This window comes from Vanessa cardui, chromosome 3 (assembly GCF_905220365.1).
Source record: "Vanessa cardui chromosome 3, ilVanCard2.1, whole genome shotgun sequence".
In the NCBI taxonomy this organism is placed as follows: domain Eukaryota; kingdom Metazoa; phylum Arthropoda; class Insecta; order Lepidoptera; family Nymphalidae; genus Vanessa; species Vanessa cardui.
This window is the reverse complement of record NC_061125.1, coordinates 5,582,101-5,602,022: the sequence shown is the minus strand read 5'-3', so window position 1 is coordinate 5,602,022 and position 19,922 is coordinate 5,582,101. Positions and strand designations below refer to the sequence as shown.

At 29.7% G+C, this 19,922-nt stretch overlaps 1 protein-coding gene across 1 annotated transcript; it reads right to left on the bottom strand.

Annotated features, from left to right (window-relative positions):
* Window positions 1–4,862: 4,862 nt before the first annotated feature.
* LOC124543821 (circadian clock-controlled protein daywake-like) lies at window positions 4,863–15,604 on the bottom strand. The gene is made up of 5 exons (XM_047122139.1): window positions 15,211–15,604; window positions 11,222–11,441; window positions 8,937–9,067; window positions 8,360–8,515; window positions 4,863–5,938 (listed from the first exon to the last, which is right to left on the bottom strand). Exons 1-5 carry the CDS (start codon window positions 15,290–15,292, stop codon window positions 5,769–5,771), a joined length of 759 nt encoding a protein of 252 aa, XP_046978095.1. The 5' UTR covers window positions 15,293–15,604; the 3' UTR covers window positions 4,863–5,768.
* Window positions 15,605–19,922: the final 4,318 nt, after the last annotated feature.

The following is a 19,922-nucleotide window of genomic DNA, read 5'->3' as shown; positions in this document are numbered from 1 at the left end:
ATCTATCAAAAAAAATCATGATCAATAGGTACCCATCCATTGGGAGTTATAAAGCCACGACAAACGCAAAGATGCACAGATATGTCAACCATATAATCCCCCTATTTTTGAGGGTTAGTTAGAGTCACGCGAACGGAGTCCTGGTTTTTATTAGAAAATTAGATGCAAATTTCTCTACCTATTGATCATTCCTATTCAAACAGCAATACTATTACTAGGTTTTGGCTATGATAAGTAGCTTAAGCAGTAGGATTTATAGTATACCATATAACTTACCCATTTGCCTTGTTTTTTATTACTGGTGTACAATAAAGAGTATTTATTATTATTATTATTATTATACTATTTCAATGACGACGACACATAATCACCTTCGAATTTTAAAGTAATGAGTCAATGTGTTTTGTCATTAACACGACAAAATTATAATAGAGTGAGGTAACACACAAAATAATATCACAAACGTACTGGTTTGTGATATATGACACACTTCAATAATATATTAACATACAGTAAAATCATAATGCTTTGAGTGACCTTAATCATGGCCATCACTCCTTGTCACTATTGTCCCAACCATAACACCTATGACAAGCAAATATCACGTTACTTCTGACGTAGTTTTCTATAAAATTAATGACGATGCATGAAAACTCCTTACATGTGCATGAAAACTCCTTATAATTTTCTTTTATATAAAGTCTTATAATCATTTTAATCAACATAACGAATCAACTAGAATCAAATTTGATTATCGTCAAATTTGTGTAAAATATTTGAATTCTAGACGAAGCAATTCTGTTTCTATTCGTGTATTACAGAAATGTACTAGAATCTAATGCATTATGCAAAGTTCATTCACTGCATATGTTCATGACACGAATCTTAGTAAATGACGATTACACCTGTTACGTACGAGCTTGCAATAAAATATATTTGTATATTGTATTGAAGTTATAATTTATCATACTTTGAATACAAAAAGTAATATTAATATTATTCTAATTTAAATTATTTACTAAGTAGTATCCGGAGCAAAGCAATCAGACAAAAACAAAGGTAACAGACCTCACACAAGCTCTAAAATTGGATTGGCAGTGGGCAAGTCACATATCGAGAGACAAAGACAACCGGTGGACAATTAATGCTACAATGTGGGAAGGACCAATCTCCAAAAGAACCTGTCTTTTGGAGATTGGCCCTTGAAGGCAGACCGAGTAGACGATGGGTAGACGATTTAAAAGATTTAACAGGAAAGGACTGGAAAAATATCGCCAAGGATAGAATTAAGTGGAAAGGACTGGAGGAGGCCTTCACCCGAAAAGGGATCCATATCGTATAACAATAACTAACTTTTATTAACATTTAGATATAAGTAAATCACTAACAATTTAACAATCTACTAACTAATACCTACATTAGAATTGGAAAATATAAGGTTATGGAAATAATGGGTATTGAAGGCTTTTTCATTTTTTATTTTATTTTATAATAATAGAGGTATTGTTAGTATTTGTCCGTTTCGTAAAAACCGATTAAAGGGAGTTTTTGGTAGGTATATCATTCGGTAGGCAATAACACTTGCAATGTAATGGAATATCAATTCACCAGCAAATTTACCCTAACCCGAAAAATAGAGTTAACCGATGTTATATGAGACTTAAATAGTACATACATACAAGATTAACACATAAGAATTACAAGACACAATTTCAAAGATCACGTAGTCCGGAAAACATTTTAAAATTATGTAATACACGCGGTTTCCTTACTTAACCCACCTCAAAGCGTCGCACGTACTAGTAGTTACTTATATTTTAAATAAAGTGTAAGTCTGAATATATGTACATCCGAATGTATCATTTACGTTAGGAGCTCCCAGCTCATTAGTATAGTATTAGGGACTAGTATAAAACAATTACACGTACAATACGACAATCACAAACTTTTGAAAATATATATAAACTTAAGACTACTTAACTACACTGGCTCACTCACCCTTTAACCCAGAACACAACCGTTACCTTTTGTTTGTATTACCTTTTGTAAGTGAAAAAATCCTATCATATTTTTAAACTTTCTTTACAGAGAATTTACGGTAGTCTTTTTAATTAAACGTGCTTCCCCTTTAACTAAATATTTTTCATATGAGAAAACCTCTGGAAGTTAAAGCGCCTGAAAATTATACACAACTCAATTTCCAATAAGTCATTCGACCGTTTTAAAATAACGTTTTAAATGGTTTCCTTTTCAGCTCCTCGGCAAATCTTGTGCTTAAATAAATGTAAAATAGTCTGTGCATTTTTTACAGAATATTTGCTACAAATGTCTTTAAAACGTGATGATAATTTAAATATTCGTGTGATTATATTTATAGTTACTATACCTGTTTACTAATAAAGATAAATTAAACAAATTTGATCGGTGTCGATAAAACTTTACGTTTAGACAATTTATACGGACAAAAAACAAGTTGCAAAGTTTAAGGAAAAATCTATTTGTTAATTACAAAAATTTGATTCTAATTTTCAAGGTCATCGCTAGATAATAAGAAAAAAATAGTGTTCAACTAGTTTGTCAAATTAGATTTTTATAATAATAAATTTCTATTCTTTTCCTAATAGATAGAAACTTGTGTGATCCTGTCACCAGCAGAGAAAAACAAACTAATTTAAAACAATTCCCTCTGAATTGGATGGGATGGTATTTATAATTTAATTATGGACGTAGGATAATAGAATGTCTTCTGAATATGCTTGGGGCTAGTGCCAGCTTGGGTGGATACATAAACAAAACTACCAAACGTAAACACTTTGTAGTGGTGTGTAAAAAAATGTAAAATATGTAACCAGTACGATGACCAAAAGTCACATAAATTCGTAAACGTTATAGTTGAAAGGGTATTTTCTGAAATTTAAAAAACTTTTTTCGATATCCACAGCAGAGAAACAATGTATAACAAAATATAACGTTGTAAAAAAGTTCAGTATTTCTTGATATTTTTCTGTTTCATACTATTATTTGATTGAACTGTTATACATTGTTATATTGATTTACTTATCTATAAAAGTACATGTTTATTTGTAACACTGATCATATTGTTAGACATCATTGTGTAGGGTTCAACTGGAACAAACAATGCAACAATTGACTCTGTTTTGTATTTGCCACAGACGCAGAATGTCTTGCTTATAAAATCGATTAAGTTCGACAATTAGCTGTCTAGTCACTGTACTAATTAGCAGACTATAAAATGCGGTTGAAAGAAAACATAAAAGCTGAAAAGTGCACCTTCATCTTGGTTACGCCGCTAAAAATAAGGCAAAAAAAAGTTTTCATTGTTAAAGTCGACTTCTCAACTTAAATCAATTATTCTGTGAATGGCTCTACATAAATTATTATTTACCATTTTGTGTCCAAATTATTTTATATTGTGTTACAAATATTATGTAAAAAATGCAGACGAGTAATTTGGTAATTGATGGTACGTAAGTACAAAAAACATATTGCACGAGGTGGTATTAGATAAAAATTAAAAATTTGCAAAAAATAACTCTCCTTTCAGGACCTGTTCTTGAGGATAATGATAGGGATAGAATCCTGCATTATTTACTGTGGAACATGCTGTGTGTGCTGTGCTCCGTTATAGAGTTTCCCGGATTCTCTTATTAGTACTTTATTTAGCCTATATCATAAAATGTGTTAATTACAACTTAGCTATTGAACTGTTTCTGTTTCTAAATTTTATTTAAATTTTGTACTAATTACTTCAGTTAAGTAAGTAAGTAAGGCATTTTCTATTGGATATTATTTTTAGTTAATTTTGTGGAAATTTTTAAGAGCGACCTTTAGTACAAATTCGTTCATGTTCGAATACGAATTTCCACCAACGTCATTTTATTTCGGTTGCTTTAAAATAAGTTCCTAATTTCTATACATTTTTGGGAAGCCTATAAAACGGGCATTTTTTTAAAATAATCTGCAGACCAAGTTCGATACTGATTTTTTTTGTTCTTAAGGTAGTTTTGAGGAAGAAAAATCAATTTCGTTTTTAGTCTCGCAATTTTAAATTTGGACAGATAAATATTATTTAAACATTGATAAATTTAATCGTTTTTATAAAAGAGAAAAAAAAAATGATTTTAATTGATATTTTTGTAGTAAGTTTTTGAAGTTGCATTTTTGACAAATTTTGAAAAAATCGAAAAAACTCACTCAAAAATGGTAATTTTTGGCGCCATGCATATTTAGGTTAAAATTATTGCAAATAGTCGCTCCTATCACCTCCTAACGGATATACGTCGAATTACCAATAACCCTGTATATTATATACTTGTGACCTCATTTAACAGTTAGGTTACATTATTATACATCATCATACATATAATTAGAAACAAACTAGATGGATTATATTACAAATTTTATTAATCATATACATCTTATTTATTAAATATAATACATTATTATTGAATCATTGTCACTTGTCTGCTATAATTGTTTGATTCGCTTTGAAAATATTTTCAAACATATCTACTATACATTATTAACTAAGTAGGTAATGTTACAAAGTCAAAATATAATTATTTTATGAATAATATCTTTATATAAACTTTAAATATCGATTTCCAGTTTTTTTGTTTTTAAGTACTTACATCTATCATTATTAATTAATTGTTGATTTATAAAATCTGTTGATTATGTATGAAATTTAAGACACAAAAGAAGTCCATACTAAAAATGGCTTAGCTTATAACTAAAGGGCATAAGACTAACAACAGCATTACTATTTTGTTCGAATTCACTTCGAAAAACATTAGCGTTAGAAACCAATTTCACTTAGGCTATTTTAATGCCTCATGTCCTTTAAACTTTATACTTAATATCGCATATCATTTTGTAACAATTCACGATATTTTTAGCGGTGAGTTTTGAGTTTATTTCTACATTTTGATAGCTTTACAATAAAAAACAGCTGTAAGAAATAACATAATATGCCTATTGATAATACAAAATTACACTATAATCAAAGCGCTTCATTGTGATAACTATTAAGGGTTAATTAGAGCCATTATTAAATCATTCGAATTGATTAGTTATCAATACAGAGTCCAAATAAATATGTAAAGGCAACGCTACACTTTAAATATTAAACATTTAGTGGACCGAAGAACATCTATCTGATCGGAGATTTGGAGCACATTCAATATTTATGTAATAAAATATAATATTTACAATAACAAAATATACATCTTCAACGAGTCTAAAATCACAGTTTTATATGACAGCGAAAGTTAATTTTTGTAAAGGATGTGCGTTACAATCAGGGCCGGATTTAGCGGTTGAGAGGTTAGAGGGAACAAAGGAATCCTTAATAATTTTCCAAATAAACTGTAAATATTTTTCAGGTGTTATAATAAAATTTATTGCAAGACAAATTAGAATATTTTAATAAAAATAATTATTTAGACACAGTTTTAAACATCAATTTATTATATTGAAGTCATATACAGATTGAAATTATTAGAAATTCAAAATCTATTTTATGGTTTTTTCTTGACGAGATTAGTCTTAGATTAACCTAAATCCGGCCCTGGCTACACGTTTGAAAATGTCACCGTAAAAAAATAAACTATAAACAAATATTGAACGATTACTAATTAGTATTATCTATTATCAATCATATTGAAGGTGGTTAGTACTTACTTGCTAAATAAATTACTGTTAATACAACAAATACTTACAAAACATAAACAATATTTTGTCATACGTTAGTCATACTTTGGTATAGGTACGTGTAGTAATTCGTCGTACGGGACAGCGTTGAAGAATTTCTTAGCTGTTTCTATTGTCACGTTCATTGCGTAATCCACAACTGGTTGCCCAAACTCTTCAGTCACCACCCTCCAGTTTTCGTTCAGGAATTGTAAGACTGTGTTACCTGGATAAAAGTAAATGTCTATTTTAGGATTGCCTTATTACGTATTACGTGTACTGATAATAATAAATACAGGGTCAGGTCAGGTCAGGTAATTGTTGTATTTATACTCTTGCTGTAAAACCAATAAAATATAACTGCAATTCATTACACTTACTTACAATTATTTTTTACAATTGGATAGTTTACATAAATTTAAAACTTGTATGTGTTTCTGAGTCGATGAAGTCTTTTTAACGCTCTTTCTATTTATTATTCACGAAACGCTTTTATACACGCAAGGGTATCTGATTAGGTACCACGCGCTGATCAGATATCGTGAAACCTTAAATACCAAAGTCGGTGGGCCATTGACGATGTATTGAATTATTAGTATTTCTAGCAGATACCAATATCTGTACACATTGATCCTGTAACCATGGTGTTGACACCTTAACACCAACAGGGCCATTTGCATCCTAACTTTTATATAAAGAAGATAAGTAAGAAAAAATGCTGTAGAAGCTAACTATTAAACCAACGAGGCTGTCAATAATATACTGTAATCGATTTTTGTATTGGAAAATCATAATCCCAATGCTGAAAGAGATAGTAAAATATTTCTATTTACTATTCTTTCAGGATTGTATTAGAAAACGATAACAAAAATACTCTTTAAACGGGAAGTCTCCTGTAATCCACACTCTACGAGATAATCCTACGTTAATCCTGTACTTTAGTTAAATCATGATAGGCTTACAAAATGATTGACAAAAAACAAAAAAAGCCTTTCAAAATATATTCTCCTTGTGTACGGTGATAACAAGGGTTTTGAAACGCATCACAAATGATAAATATACTATGATATTTTGTATTATAATAGCCCTCTATGACTAAATAGAAATTAAAACCCGGGTCACTATTCGATGGTATACGAAATTGATATATTAATTATATCAGAAATCTAGAAAAGGAAAGTAACATCACGTAATGTTTGCTCAAGAAATTTTCCTTCACCGTCGAGCTCGAGATCGAATAGATAAGAACATATTAGGCACAAGGAAATTCAGTGATCTTTACGCAGCCTTGAACCAGCATCTTCGGTTCGGTTTCAAGTATTCTACATACTAGGCAATCTCAGTCATAGTACATATTCTAAATAAAGGCAGGAAGATCAACTATGAGCTGATATAACTGTTATAAAGTTCATCAGAGAAAATTCTACTTTTGAATTTCATTTGCAGATTACATGAGCGTATTCTGAATCGCTGTAGTTTCACAAAGAGTATAGAAAGAGCAGCCTCAAACTTGACTTTGAAAAGTACTGTAAAATGTAGACGATTCAAATATATTAAAAAAATACATCACTATAGACTTAAGAGTATATCGAGTATCCAGCAAACAGCAGTACTCAGTATTGTTGTGTGTTCCCCAGTATAATTACAGGCACAAAGGTCATAACATTTTAGTTCCCGTGGATGGTGGCGCATTGGCAATGTATGTGACGAATAACCACATACCACCAGGTGACCCATATGCTCGTCCGTGTGCTTATTTGATTAAATGGGTAACAAAATCAAATATTTATTATCTTCGCCATATGTGTTGTTTCCTAAAGTTATATGAAAAAAGAAAAGTACTCACATGCGCTTCAGTTAATAAAAATTAAAACATTTGTTTATTTTATTCAATTTTCTTTTTTTCTTGCAACAAAAATAAATAAATAATAGTAATAAATTTGAATCTGTTAAATCATTGAGCACATCGTGAGTTTTTAACTTTCATATGAATTAATTAGTACCAAAGCTGTGGAAACTTCGGTAAGGACTATGAAATTCGTTTGCGGGAACTGCGCAATGCATAATTTTGTCATTTGTAGACTTCATTTGTAGCAATTCAACCTCACTTTAAATTTTTAACGAACCTTCTTATTTATATATAATAAACGGCGTGATGGCCTAGTTCGTTTAAAATATTATCAGAACGTGAAGATCGTGAATACAAACCCGATCAAGTACCACTTAATTTAAATGTACTTAATAATTAAATTTGTAAATAAATTCCGATACTTAGATTTAAAGTAAATCCGCGGGCCTTATAAATATAAAAAACTATTTATTGTTTGTTCTAAAAGTAGTCAGATCTGGCCATGGACTTTTTGGTAGTATGTGTTCACTATGACTAACGCTAAAATATATCCCTTAGGCCTGTAATTAAACTAGCTCACCTCATAAGTCGGAACACAATAATACTAAATATTGTTGCCTGTCAATTTAACATATGAATGAACTAACAATTTTTTCGACATATAATTTTGTATATTCATAAATAACTAAACTAACATAAACTGCAAATGTAAATAATCCATACAAATGCTTCCTCTATAGGAGTATATTTTTTCTTATCATTTAACATAATAATTTTAAAAAATAATATTATACTTACTCAATTCCTGATTTCCTTTGAAAAGATTATTGATGGTGTAATGAACTCTGTCACCATAGTCGAATGAGTATTTGTAATTCTTTATACCGAAGTGATCTCGGCCTTCTTCATCCTTAAAGTACTTGGTCTTAATGTTCAGTTTTATGACAGAGTTAACTGTAATACGAAGGGAAATAAGTCGTAAAAACTTTATTATCTGCTTCTAATATTCACGATATTTCTCGTGTGTGAGTTTTATTCTATTTTTAAATCTTTGTTTATTTCATAAAATATTGTGATTTTTTAATTTTGACTCCTGACATTATTATTAAAGCAATTCCTCAATAATGCGAAATTACTATATAATTTTAAACCAGATAAGATATTTAAAAATATTTATTCCTATTATTTTCAAGAAACATCCCATTTTCCTCAAATGTTGGAATTGTATAAACTTCCTTGGACTTCCTTTACTTTTAAAATGCGACTTTAGGGTTTTTTAATTATATATCAGTTTCCCATTATTATCTTGTATCATTACAATTGAGATTTGACTTTATTATCTAAACATTAAATATAATATAAACATATTGATTACCTATTTTAATTTTTGAATCTCCTTCACCGTTAATTGGAAACAATAGAAGTCTTCCAACAGCTGTGTATTTTCCTTTAATAGTTATGTTACATTTTATTTCAAGAACGAAGATATTATCTTCCAGGTAAGCTCTGAAACATGAAATTTCACAATTAAATATGGAAACACATCAAATCATCGAGCTATAAAACTTCATTATTCAAATGAAGGTAAGCTGTAAAAAGTTTTCAGAATCCATATTAAAAAAAAAATAAAGTACAATTAATTCCTTTAGGTTCATAAATCCGAAATATATAATGAAGTAATAATAAAAAGGTTAAAACTACAGATCCTTGTGAGCATGCGATTATATTTAAATGTTTAAGTATTTGATTGAGTCGGCAATTAGCCTTTTCTGAAATACCAATTAGACTAGCCGACTGTGCTAATGCATTCGCACTCATAACTGATGTTGAGTGGCCAAAAGTACTTATGTAGGGTGAATGACATGGATAAGAAATACGGGTACATTACATTACTATCCTTACCAACCCGTTCGGATAAATTTTAAGGTCCTTACCCATAACGGCAGTTCCAATTTTAAATAAAAATATTTTATTTATTTAAAAATTGCTATACCAAAATAATGTTATAACGTTCTTTTCTTAAGGCATGTGATGGCCAAGTTCCACAATACAAACTAAATATACAACCTAACCTAATCTCACAATCATTTTGACAAAATAGGAGCAGGACCAAAGAGTGAACTCGAGGCACGGGAGTCTAATCAACATTCAAGTCCCTATGCTAAGAATCTTACATGGAACCTCCCTTTTTTAACTGAATTTTAATTATTAAAAGATCCTGAATAATGACGTGTATATATTTTAAGTACACTCGAACATAAACATCGTATACCGAGGAATGGAAAATTTATTTATTGTTCGAAAAGAGGCTTATTCCGATATCGTAAATATCCGTATTTAATAGTGAGAGAAGAATTTTGATGAGGGAACCGAAACTGCTTGAATTAAGTATTTTTTTATTAAAAATCCTTTATCATATGCCAGTTAAAATAAACGAATACCAAAATAATTGGTCATATTCGCACATGTGAAAAAGCGTTATCACTGTGATTTTTCCATGGGACAAATAACTTTATTCTTTGTTTGTGTTGATTTCACATCAACGCTCAAGGAATTATTTCACAACAAAAATAGCGCCAATATAATTCGTTTTATCACAATAATGTGAGAACGTAATTATTATACTTCATAGTTAACTATAAAACAATGTGGATGTAATCTGTTTCAAAAAGATAATGGTCCAAATTCAAGGTTTCTTTGGAAACAGTGAAGGTCTAGTACCTTTCGCAACAAACTGATATCTTCATATTTTGGTCGCGTATGAGAAAATAGAATAAAATTCATTTTATAATGATTCTGTGAAGATTTAAATAGTTATTTACTTTAATTTTTGTTCGCAATAATTTATTTGAAAATGTATAAACATTAATTAATATCGTTTGTTTGGATAGAAATAGAATATTTAATGATTTATTGTAAATAAAATTTAAAACAAAATTGTGACCTGTATCATATTATTACAAGGAACGGATATAAATTTATCACCATTATTTTAACAACAAATGATTAAAAAAGAGTAACTCCTCACTGTCTTTGTTATTTAATATTCAATATAAATGAGAAAAATCACTCATTATATTAATTATAACATATTTTGTACATTATATCAAATCCGTCATAATACCGTTAACAATTTTTTAAATTATTTGATAAACTAAAGGCATCTTATGTGATAAGGTTAATCGAAAACTAATAAATGTATCATACCTCGGAAGTAACAGTCTCTTCCTGTTGTTACAAATTCGTAAAATAGTATAATAATAAAATGTTAAAAAAAAAAACCTAATCCTTCTGAGTTTCATTCGTCGGTTCTTCTCAGGTCTGACGCATTTCCGAACCGGCGTTCATTAATAACAATCAATCAGTAAGTGTATGTAGTGTAATGCTTGAACGAATAAATATTATATATTTGACTTATTATGTATATTGAGTTGATTTCTCTCCGTTGCTTAATTCAAAATCATTGGGTGCTTTATAATAAGGCTGGATAAGTCGGGTAACGTATATTTAATTCTACATTAGAATTACATTAAAAAAAAACAACGTTACGAATCAATGAATGAATAATGAAAATGAATGGTAGAACCTTAAGAGAGGTAAGCTTTTTGTTTGTATTTTAAAATCTATTTTTTTTCTATTACAGAAAATTTATTCACTTACTGGACATTCAGCACCTGGCATTTGCGTAGTCCTGTGACCTTTCCGTCCAAAAATGTGACTTTTACACCAGGCAGTTGTATTGGTAACTCGTCAATGATGAAGGGGTCCAAGGCGGGTACCCCCAAGTGCGGTAACCCTCTGGCAAAATCGGGTATCGCATCTTGCGTTGCCTGTATTAAGCAGGCTGTTTCGGTATTGTTGCAAGGATGAATAAAATCAGCTGTAAATAAGATAATAATCACTGAGTGTCATTGTAATAATTTTTTTTTAATTTTTTTTATTATTTCTCCAACGTGCCAAGCGATTAATTAATTAAATAATAGTGATGCATGCAGAAAGATTAAAACATGATATACCAAATATATTTAGATTAATTTAACCATGACTTAAATCAAATATAAATATTTTAATTGCGGTCTTAATTATTTACACGAAGATTATAATTACTAGTATCGACGATAATAATATTTTTATTTTTATATAAAGCACTTGAAAGGCTTTAGGAATGTGTCATTGAAATTATACAAATAAAAAAATATATTATTATCATCCCTATAAAATATATATTTAAAATGAAAGAATTAATATAAAATTTTATCATTGACATATAATAAGTAAAATATAAAATATTTAAAGGAAGCATTATTATTAAGAAACGATTTAAGTGGTACTTCAATCGAGATAAGTTTTAACGTTGCAAATAACAGTTACAACATGAGTCATTTGTTTCAAATATTACAATGTTCATTACACAAAAGTATAATAGGTTTCTTTGTATTTAATAATACTAGACATTAAAAATATAAACAGCTACAATTCCTTATGAAATAAAGCAAGCATGTGTCAATCGTCTATATATGTATAATTGCAAATCGTATCAGACACAAATGTCATGCACCAAAGACGAGATATCGGATTGTGGTAATAATTAGGTTAGTGTAGGAATAAAAACTATAACAGAAAAATTATTAGGTAAAAATGAATACTACTATTTTATAGACCATTGTAAAGCCCGTGCAAATTTCATTTTCTTTATTAAATTTCACGATCTAGATGTTCCAAACGCAGTTATAATGGTAAAATAGAGTATTTACCCAAATAAGCCTTACGGATAAGGATTATTAAATTTATGTACTAAGTAAGGTTATGTTACTAGGCTTTATTGTAAGTAAATGTCTTCTATACGATTCAACTTATTACTGTAAGCAAAGCGTGGTCTTGTGACACAGATTGTTAACGATAATAATATAAAGTTTAGTAAGTCAACATCGCGCCACTGTGTTAGGCAATTACAAATTTCGCTTCGAATGCACGCGATCTGTTAAGGCATTTATTTGCACTTCATATATTACAAACATATAACGTTATAACTCGTTATGAAACATTTTATTTTTAAATAATATAGCTAGTATATTTTCTTTTTTGTATCTGTGAACTAGGTTGAGACCGTGGCTTCGCCTATGTGCGGATACGGAGAGTAGGAGTTAGACATCCTGTGTTTTTTTTGTTCTCATGACAACTTGTATGTAATTTTTTATGATGATAGGTTGCTGAGTTCAGACGTGAAAACACAATAAACAAAAAAAGTAATTACCTCGCGAGGACATAAAAACAGTAGACAGCTTGCCTCATTTGAATAAAATTAGGTAAATATATTAATACGCATGAATGCTCGGAGGCACATTGATTACACTTAAGTTAATTTGAAAAGTTTATAACAAGTTTGTAAACAAATAAAACGTGTTCAAACTTGAGGATCTAAACATTTTGTACACATGCCTTCGGGCGTTCCGAACAATAAAGTCAAACTAAATAATTTGTGAACGTTAAAACAAGCTAATGAGTACTAATAATTATAAAGGGCTTAGAATTTTAATATATGGAATACAAATTTAAATAGCCGAGGAGTTAAGTCTTAATAGGCCTCGGTAGAATTGGGCCTACCTGGTAAATTGTACGTCAAAATTTTCGAACTTGTCATTGACCCTACTTGGGTCAATGACGACCAAACTTCTAACACCTAGTTTGAAAAAAACATTATAAATTCATTGAAATTAAATTACATGTAATTATCTTTTAAATATTTTGTTTTCATTTATTCGTACGTTAGTTACTATAAAGAAAAAAATATACGGTGACATGATTTCTAACTGATCTCAACTGCCTGACTCAGGTGAACTATTATGATGAAATTTTTTTTTGTATATCTATATCATCTATACATACATATAATAAAATTGTAGTATCTGTTTGTAATATTAAATTAGCCCTTTTTAACATTTTTTACAATTTTTGTTGGTCTGTCTGTCTGTCTCTTTGTTCCGGCTAATCTCTGGAGCGGCTGGACCGACTTTGATAGGACTTTCACTGGCAGGTAACTGATATAATGCGTACAAGGTCGCGGGCACAGCTAGTTCCAAATAAAATGTCAATCCGTGAAACTACACAAATGCACAATAATTCACGCCTTGTCCTACTAGACGCAATTCAACATTGCATTCAACAATTTTAATCCACGCATTTGAATTTACTTTCAATATAATATATTTCGCGGAGTAACTGCTATAAATATTAAAGTAATGTATCTTATAAAAGCTTAAACGCCATAAAGAGAAACAAGAGAAATAAGATTTAGAATAATAACTTTAAAGTTTAATCTTCCACTGACGGTATGATGTTTAGTACGAGTACAATTTGTTAATTGCTTAAGGAATTGGTGTACAACATCCCAAAACAGTCATTAATCGTAAAATCATAATGTTGACATGGCCTTAAAAGTAATGACATATTTGCGTGAGTCTCTGTGTCGTTAGCAAGCAACGTGACATATAGGATGACACACCTGTGTTGCATTGTACTTGTGATTTCGGTTGTTGGGTCATGATTATTATACCTCAAGGATGGTATGATTGTACATACGACATTTTAAGCGTTCAAGTAAACTTTGCAAGATTGTATACTGTTGCTTTATTTTTGTAGCCTGGTTCTAAAAGGGCCAATATTATCAACCCTTACTTGTGGTAATCAGAATAAACGCAATGAGTATATTTGTTATATAAGATAATTAAATCGTTTCGAGTAATATTATTGTTATTAGCAAAGTTTATGCTATTTTATCATAAATATAATTGTATATTTTGTAAAAGTTACATTTTACTTAAAAATATACTTTGATTATTTTAGAACCAGGCCACATATTTTATTTCATAAATTGCAATTTAATTAGCTATTTTTTTTTTTTTTTGAATTAGTGCGAACATTGTTTGTTTAATAATGATGAAGTAAATATGAAAATTTACAGCCAATCTGATCGATATATTAAAATGAATGAAAAAAACGTCATTAAGAAAAGCCATGATTAATAACCTATGTATTATTACAATATTTCCATCACAGTATGTTCTTATTGCAACATCTTTGTTAAGCAAATAAGAAACTAGATGGCGCTAGTTTTTCGAAAGTTAGTGCCTAAAAAAATATTGAGGCTATGATTTTGATGCCTGCTTCCAGGTTCAAAGTTGTTACGCAAAATTAAGAAGGTCAAGGTTAGGTCAATATAGATTAGGTCAAGATAATCATTTCAATAGATAGCAAAATATTTTGAAACTGTTAATAATAAGTATATAATAATAGTAAATAAATCACTAAGAATATTGAAACTTATAAAATCTTCTAGGAACAATAATAATATAGTAGTGCATAACAAATACAATAACCAATTAGATTACAAAAGACGATAATGTATTACATAAATTATATACGATATCAATTTTATTACAAGTATCTACCAATTACTGCCAATATTTCGATTTATGTAGTATTTAATTTCTCTTATTTAAAAAGTAAAATAAAATAATGGGAAAAGAAAAATAATTGCTTATTATTTCATCAAAACGACTTCACTATTTTATTAAGGAAATCAATTAAATTTCGTAACATTTTACGGAATTGAACCTTCATAATTAGAAACTAAACAAAGTATAACTTACGCGCAAGTTTGGCGGAGGAGCAGCTTACGAAGGCCAGTGCAACCGCCACTACAGTGAAAACTGCTGCATGTCTTTCACACATCGTATTTTTTATGCACAATCCAATCCAATAAATCTTTGAGTCCTGACAATGCGTCGACCGATCGAAGACCTACGGGCGCACTGACGGGTGACCTTCGTTAACGTTAGTACTTCTTATGTAAATTGAAACGAGTTCTTTCTCATTTTAGGTTGCATAAATTCGGATAGCTCTTTGCCAATGTGAAGCCTGCTTTTCACGCAACACTGCCCGCTAATCCGTTTTAAAATGCGAGTTTTGTGAGCGCACGCTATGCGTTGGACGGCGTGCATTCAAAAATGGACCGATTCTGAACACGCAGCTAAGTCGATCGTAGTGTAGTGTAACCACTAAATCGTACGTCACGGTGCGACCATATGCCTTTTACTATAATCTCACAACTTACGGAAGGAATTTTATACCGCCAAAAGTTATCTTTAGTATTCTTATTTTTATATACTGGTTTGTGACGTATGAAAGTCGAAACAATACTTCCTATTGTATAAAGTTCAATGAGTTCAAGTTTTTAAATAAATTATGAAGTAATTTAAAAAAACTATTATAATTTGACTCTGCATTTGTAATATATAATAATTTCAATCTTAAATATCTTGTATTCATAGATTAACGAGTCGACCTTGGTTCCATTCCCCCTCTTTAATACTACATTTGCTCCTTAAGACGTGGTTTTTGTAGTACATAAAGGCAATTAGCTAAAAACATTTGTTTGATGTTATGCGTTTGTAATGAGAAGAATTTGAATAAATTACTTTAATTCGAAATATATTCATGAAGTGGAAACATTCATCAGTATGTATTCAAATGTATAAAGTAATTCACTATATCTGTCCTGTAACTTTACTTTTCAAGTTGTGTTTTCGTCTTTCGAAAGCCCTATTACGATTATCACGTTTCCTGATAGCATTTTTTGAAAAAAGAATACGTGCGAGTGAAGGCCAATGAAATATCTGTTTATGTTGTTTACTCTACATCCTCGTGCGTAATATCCTCTTATGAAATTTGTTTTTTTATTTCCTTGATGTAGTAGTACAAAAACTTCATTAAGAGAATAACAACTCGTCTTATTGCCTCGACTGGTGACAAGAGGGCTGGTTAGTTTTTTGCATAGAGGATCGGAATAGCGTTTTGACAATGCCACTAGCATTCTTGCCACCAGTCAATATTTTTACCGTAACTATTTTAATTCATTTTTGTATATATTTAAGGACTTAATGTATAATTAATTGAGATATATATATATATATATATATTCTTATATAATATGTAAACGAATTAAATGAAACAAATACATTTATTTTTTATTTTTGTCAGTCTGTCTGTCTATCTGTTTGTTCCGTGTAATCTCTGGAATAGATGGACCGATTTTCATATATGATGTGATAAGAAATATCTTAGGATAAGGACTAGGACAACAATAACTTTGAATGTAAGTAAAGGTAGCTTTCAAGTCCATACCAGTTTTACTTGATTTTACTTATATATTGTATTGTATTTAATTCTTGGCTTTGTACCTCTTTGAGTAGATATGATCCGTTCCTAACGTATTTTATAGTCAAACAACTATAAGCCACTTAGTCTATTGTGTTTCTGACTCTGTCTATCTAAGGACTTGAAATTCTCAAGATTTGTGATACATTTGTGAAAGAATATTTAATATTTCTTACATTTCTTATGTTTATTCTTATTGATTCTATTTTGATGACAAAACGATTCAACTTTTTCATGATTTACCTTATATTAATAATTATATAACATATTTATAAGAAACATATGTGGGATTTGATATGTAGTTGTATGTATATTAGTTTACGTATATAGTAATAGAAAGGACTCTGTGCTTTATTCATAGAAAAATATAATTAAGTAAAATAAACTATATAATAAAATAAATTAAGTAAAATCCCCGATAACCCGATTTCTTCAACTCCGTACAATATTGAGCAAAGATTAATTTAACACTTAACTTTTGTTAATGTTTTAAACAAATATTTTAATTGACTGGTTCATAATCGGCACTTCAAATGTATAAAGAATAAATGTAAATTCCCTTTCAGGGCGTTAACTTAATTGTTGAGGCAGATAAAATCGTGACATGGACTGATTTTGAAATTGTTTTGATTTATTTAGTTCCTAACTTTACCAAATATGCAATCAGAAGTATGTAATAAATAACATTTCTTTTGTCAAAAAAAAAAATCAAGATAGAAACTTTGTGTATTTAAAACTGACGAAGAAAAAATATAATAATATGTGGCGTAAGACGTTTGTAATCATAGAATCAGTTGTAGGTATATTAACACTGTTCTTTCAGCTACAAAACCGGGAGTTATTGCTTTCTATTGATTATTGAAAAAAATATTATCTTATTTATTTAACAATTCAAGTAAATAGCCCGACTTCTTTGTGAAACCGTTGATATATTAGAAAACTGAGAGGCGAGTTTATTTTCGGTCAAGGTCGTTTTGCAAAGAGCTGTCGGCGAGCGAGACGAGCGACTTGCTGACTGCGGGGTTTTAGGAAAGTATCACTGCCTTTCTTAACTAAAAATCATCTGTAAAGTTCTTCAGATCTTCTACGACGCCCAGTTAAGTGTTCTCGTTGATGACAACAAAGTACACTTCTAATGATGCAACATCAACACTGGTCACTACTTATCTATTCAAAATTCAAAATCTTTAATGATCAAAGCAATACACACTTCATTATTCGTTGATAAACATATCTCCGCCTTAAGAGGATAGTGTATTATACTAATAATTTATGTTGTTGCTGAAATAATCGTTAATTTATTATTATAAATTATTGTTTGGCATAGTTATACCCGCAGTAGTTATATCGTGTTAAGAGTCAAATTTCGTTCCTGAGAGCATTTATCAAGCAAATATATTGGTTTCCCTTTGGTTGTTTTTCGTTTAAGTATTCGACGTCCCTGCAGCTCCTCGGTTCACTGGTTTGGTCTGTATAAAAATAGTTTCTATATATGAATAATAGTAGTGTAGTTTGCGTTTATATATTTGTATATTAAGCCAATAAAAATTGTTACACAAACGCTGTGGTAACATTGTAGTTGTCGTCAAGTTTTGAATGTAAAATTATTGATGAAAGATAGAAAAACCGGCGTGTGATTATGTACCTACAATTGAAGATGAATATAAAATAAATATATTTCTTTTTATATCTACTACGTGTCTATATCGCAGTTTACTATACATACTATAAAAAATATATTACTAATATCGTTAAAAAACAACTTTTATGTACCGTATAGGTATGATGAAGTTTTACGTCAACCTATTATTTACGTAAGTGCTCTTTTCCTTCTTGGCAATGTCTAAAAAACTCTTCATTGCAAGCAGAATACAAGTTTTTTATACTTATTTAACTTAAGGTTGTTTATATCAATTTTGAATGAGAACTAGTAGCCGTCCGCGGCTTCGCTCGTGTTTTAGAGTGTTGGTTGTCAGTTAGGCAAAAAAAGTAGCCTTTCTTGGAGTTTAAGTTTGCTTAATCAAATTTTGACATAAAAGGTTCAGCGGCTTGGTCGTGAAAGAGTGACAGACAGACAGACATACTGAGTTACTTTCACATTTATAATAATAATATAGATAAAAGTATCTTTAAAAAAAACTATAAATTATTAATGAATAGCTTTTAGGTACTTTATAATGTATTTGTAATAGATCGTTGTATATTACAATACATATATAAATAATATTTTCTGATAAACAAATAATAATGTCTTTACATTAATGTTAAGCTTAGGTCACGGTCTTATTAAGCCGAACTAATTGCTGTCTCCAATTACATAGACTAACGTTAATCTTATGGAATTTGCCAGAAAGAACGTCCTACTTATATTTCCTAAGAATTTGATGTTTATTTACAGACTAATGATAAAGTAAATGTTAAGTAATTCATAAAAATATGTACATTTATAATGACGCGAATTACGCATTATTTAACTCGTCAACTTCATAAATATATCCGTTCAACATATTTAATTCCATATGAACACCAAGACAAATAGAAATGGTAAAATACGCGACGTACGTAAAATGCAAAAGTAGTTAGTTTCTCACAACTGATTAGCGATTTTTGATAAGCGAATACTTGCTTATAATTTGACGCTTATAAAGCACACTTCCATTTATAACTTTCAGGAATTTTTTTAATTTGTAGAGATACTCTGTAAGAGACGATCGATACTCCTCACAGAACGCGGGTAAGAAATGACAGAATAGGAGACACTAAAACTTTACTGTAAAAATTATAAATGTCAGAGAACATGTATCAAATTGTACTGTCATCATATTAAGTCAATATTTGGTTGGTTGGTTGTCAATATTTTACGAGTGAGATTCGAAGTGAATTCTTAGACAATCGCTCTGCTGAAATATCACATTGGAATGGAAATGACCTCTTATATTGTCGTAAATTGCTATAAGTTATTTTGAAGTTAAATGTATACAGTTAAATGCATATTCATAATTAGTCCAGATTAAATACCAACATTAAATAGGAGCTATAGTAAATATTGGCTATGCTACTGAGTCACTTTTTTAATACTATTTATTTAATTTTAAAATAATGTAATTATTCTTCAAATTTCTTTAAGGGTGACATGAAATAACGT

Coding starts and splice junctions, on each gene's coding strand:
- LOC124543821 (XM_047122139.1), bottom strand. CDS start 15,292: ATGTGTGAAAGACATGCAGCAGTTTTCACTGTAGTGGCGGTTGCACTG. Junction 11,442..15,210: donor CTCCTCCGCCAAACTTGCGC/GTAAGTTATACT, acceptor TCTTATTTACAG/CTGATTTTATTCATCCTTGC. Junction 9,068..11,221: donor TGCCAGGTGCTGAATGTCCA/GTAAGTGAATAA, acceptor TTCATGTTTCAG/AGCTTACCTGGAAGATAATA.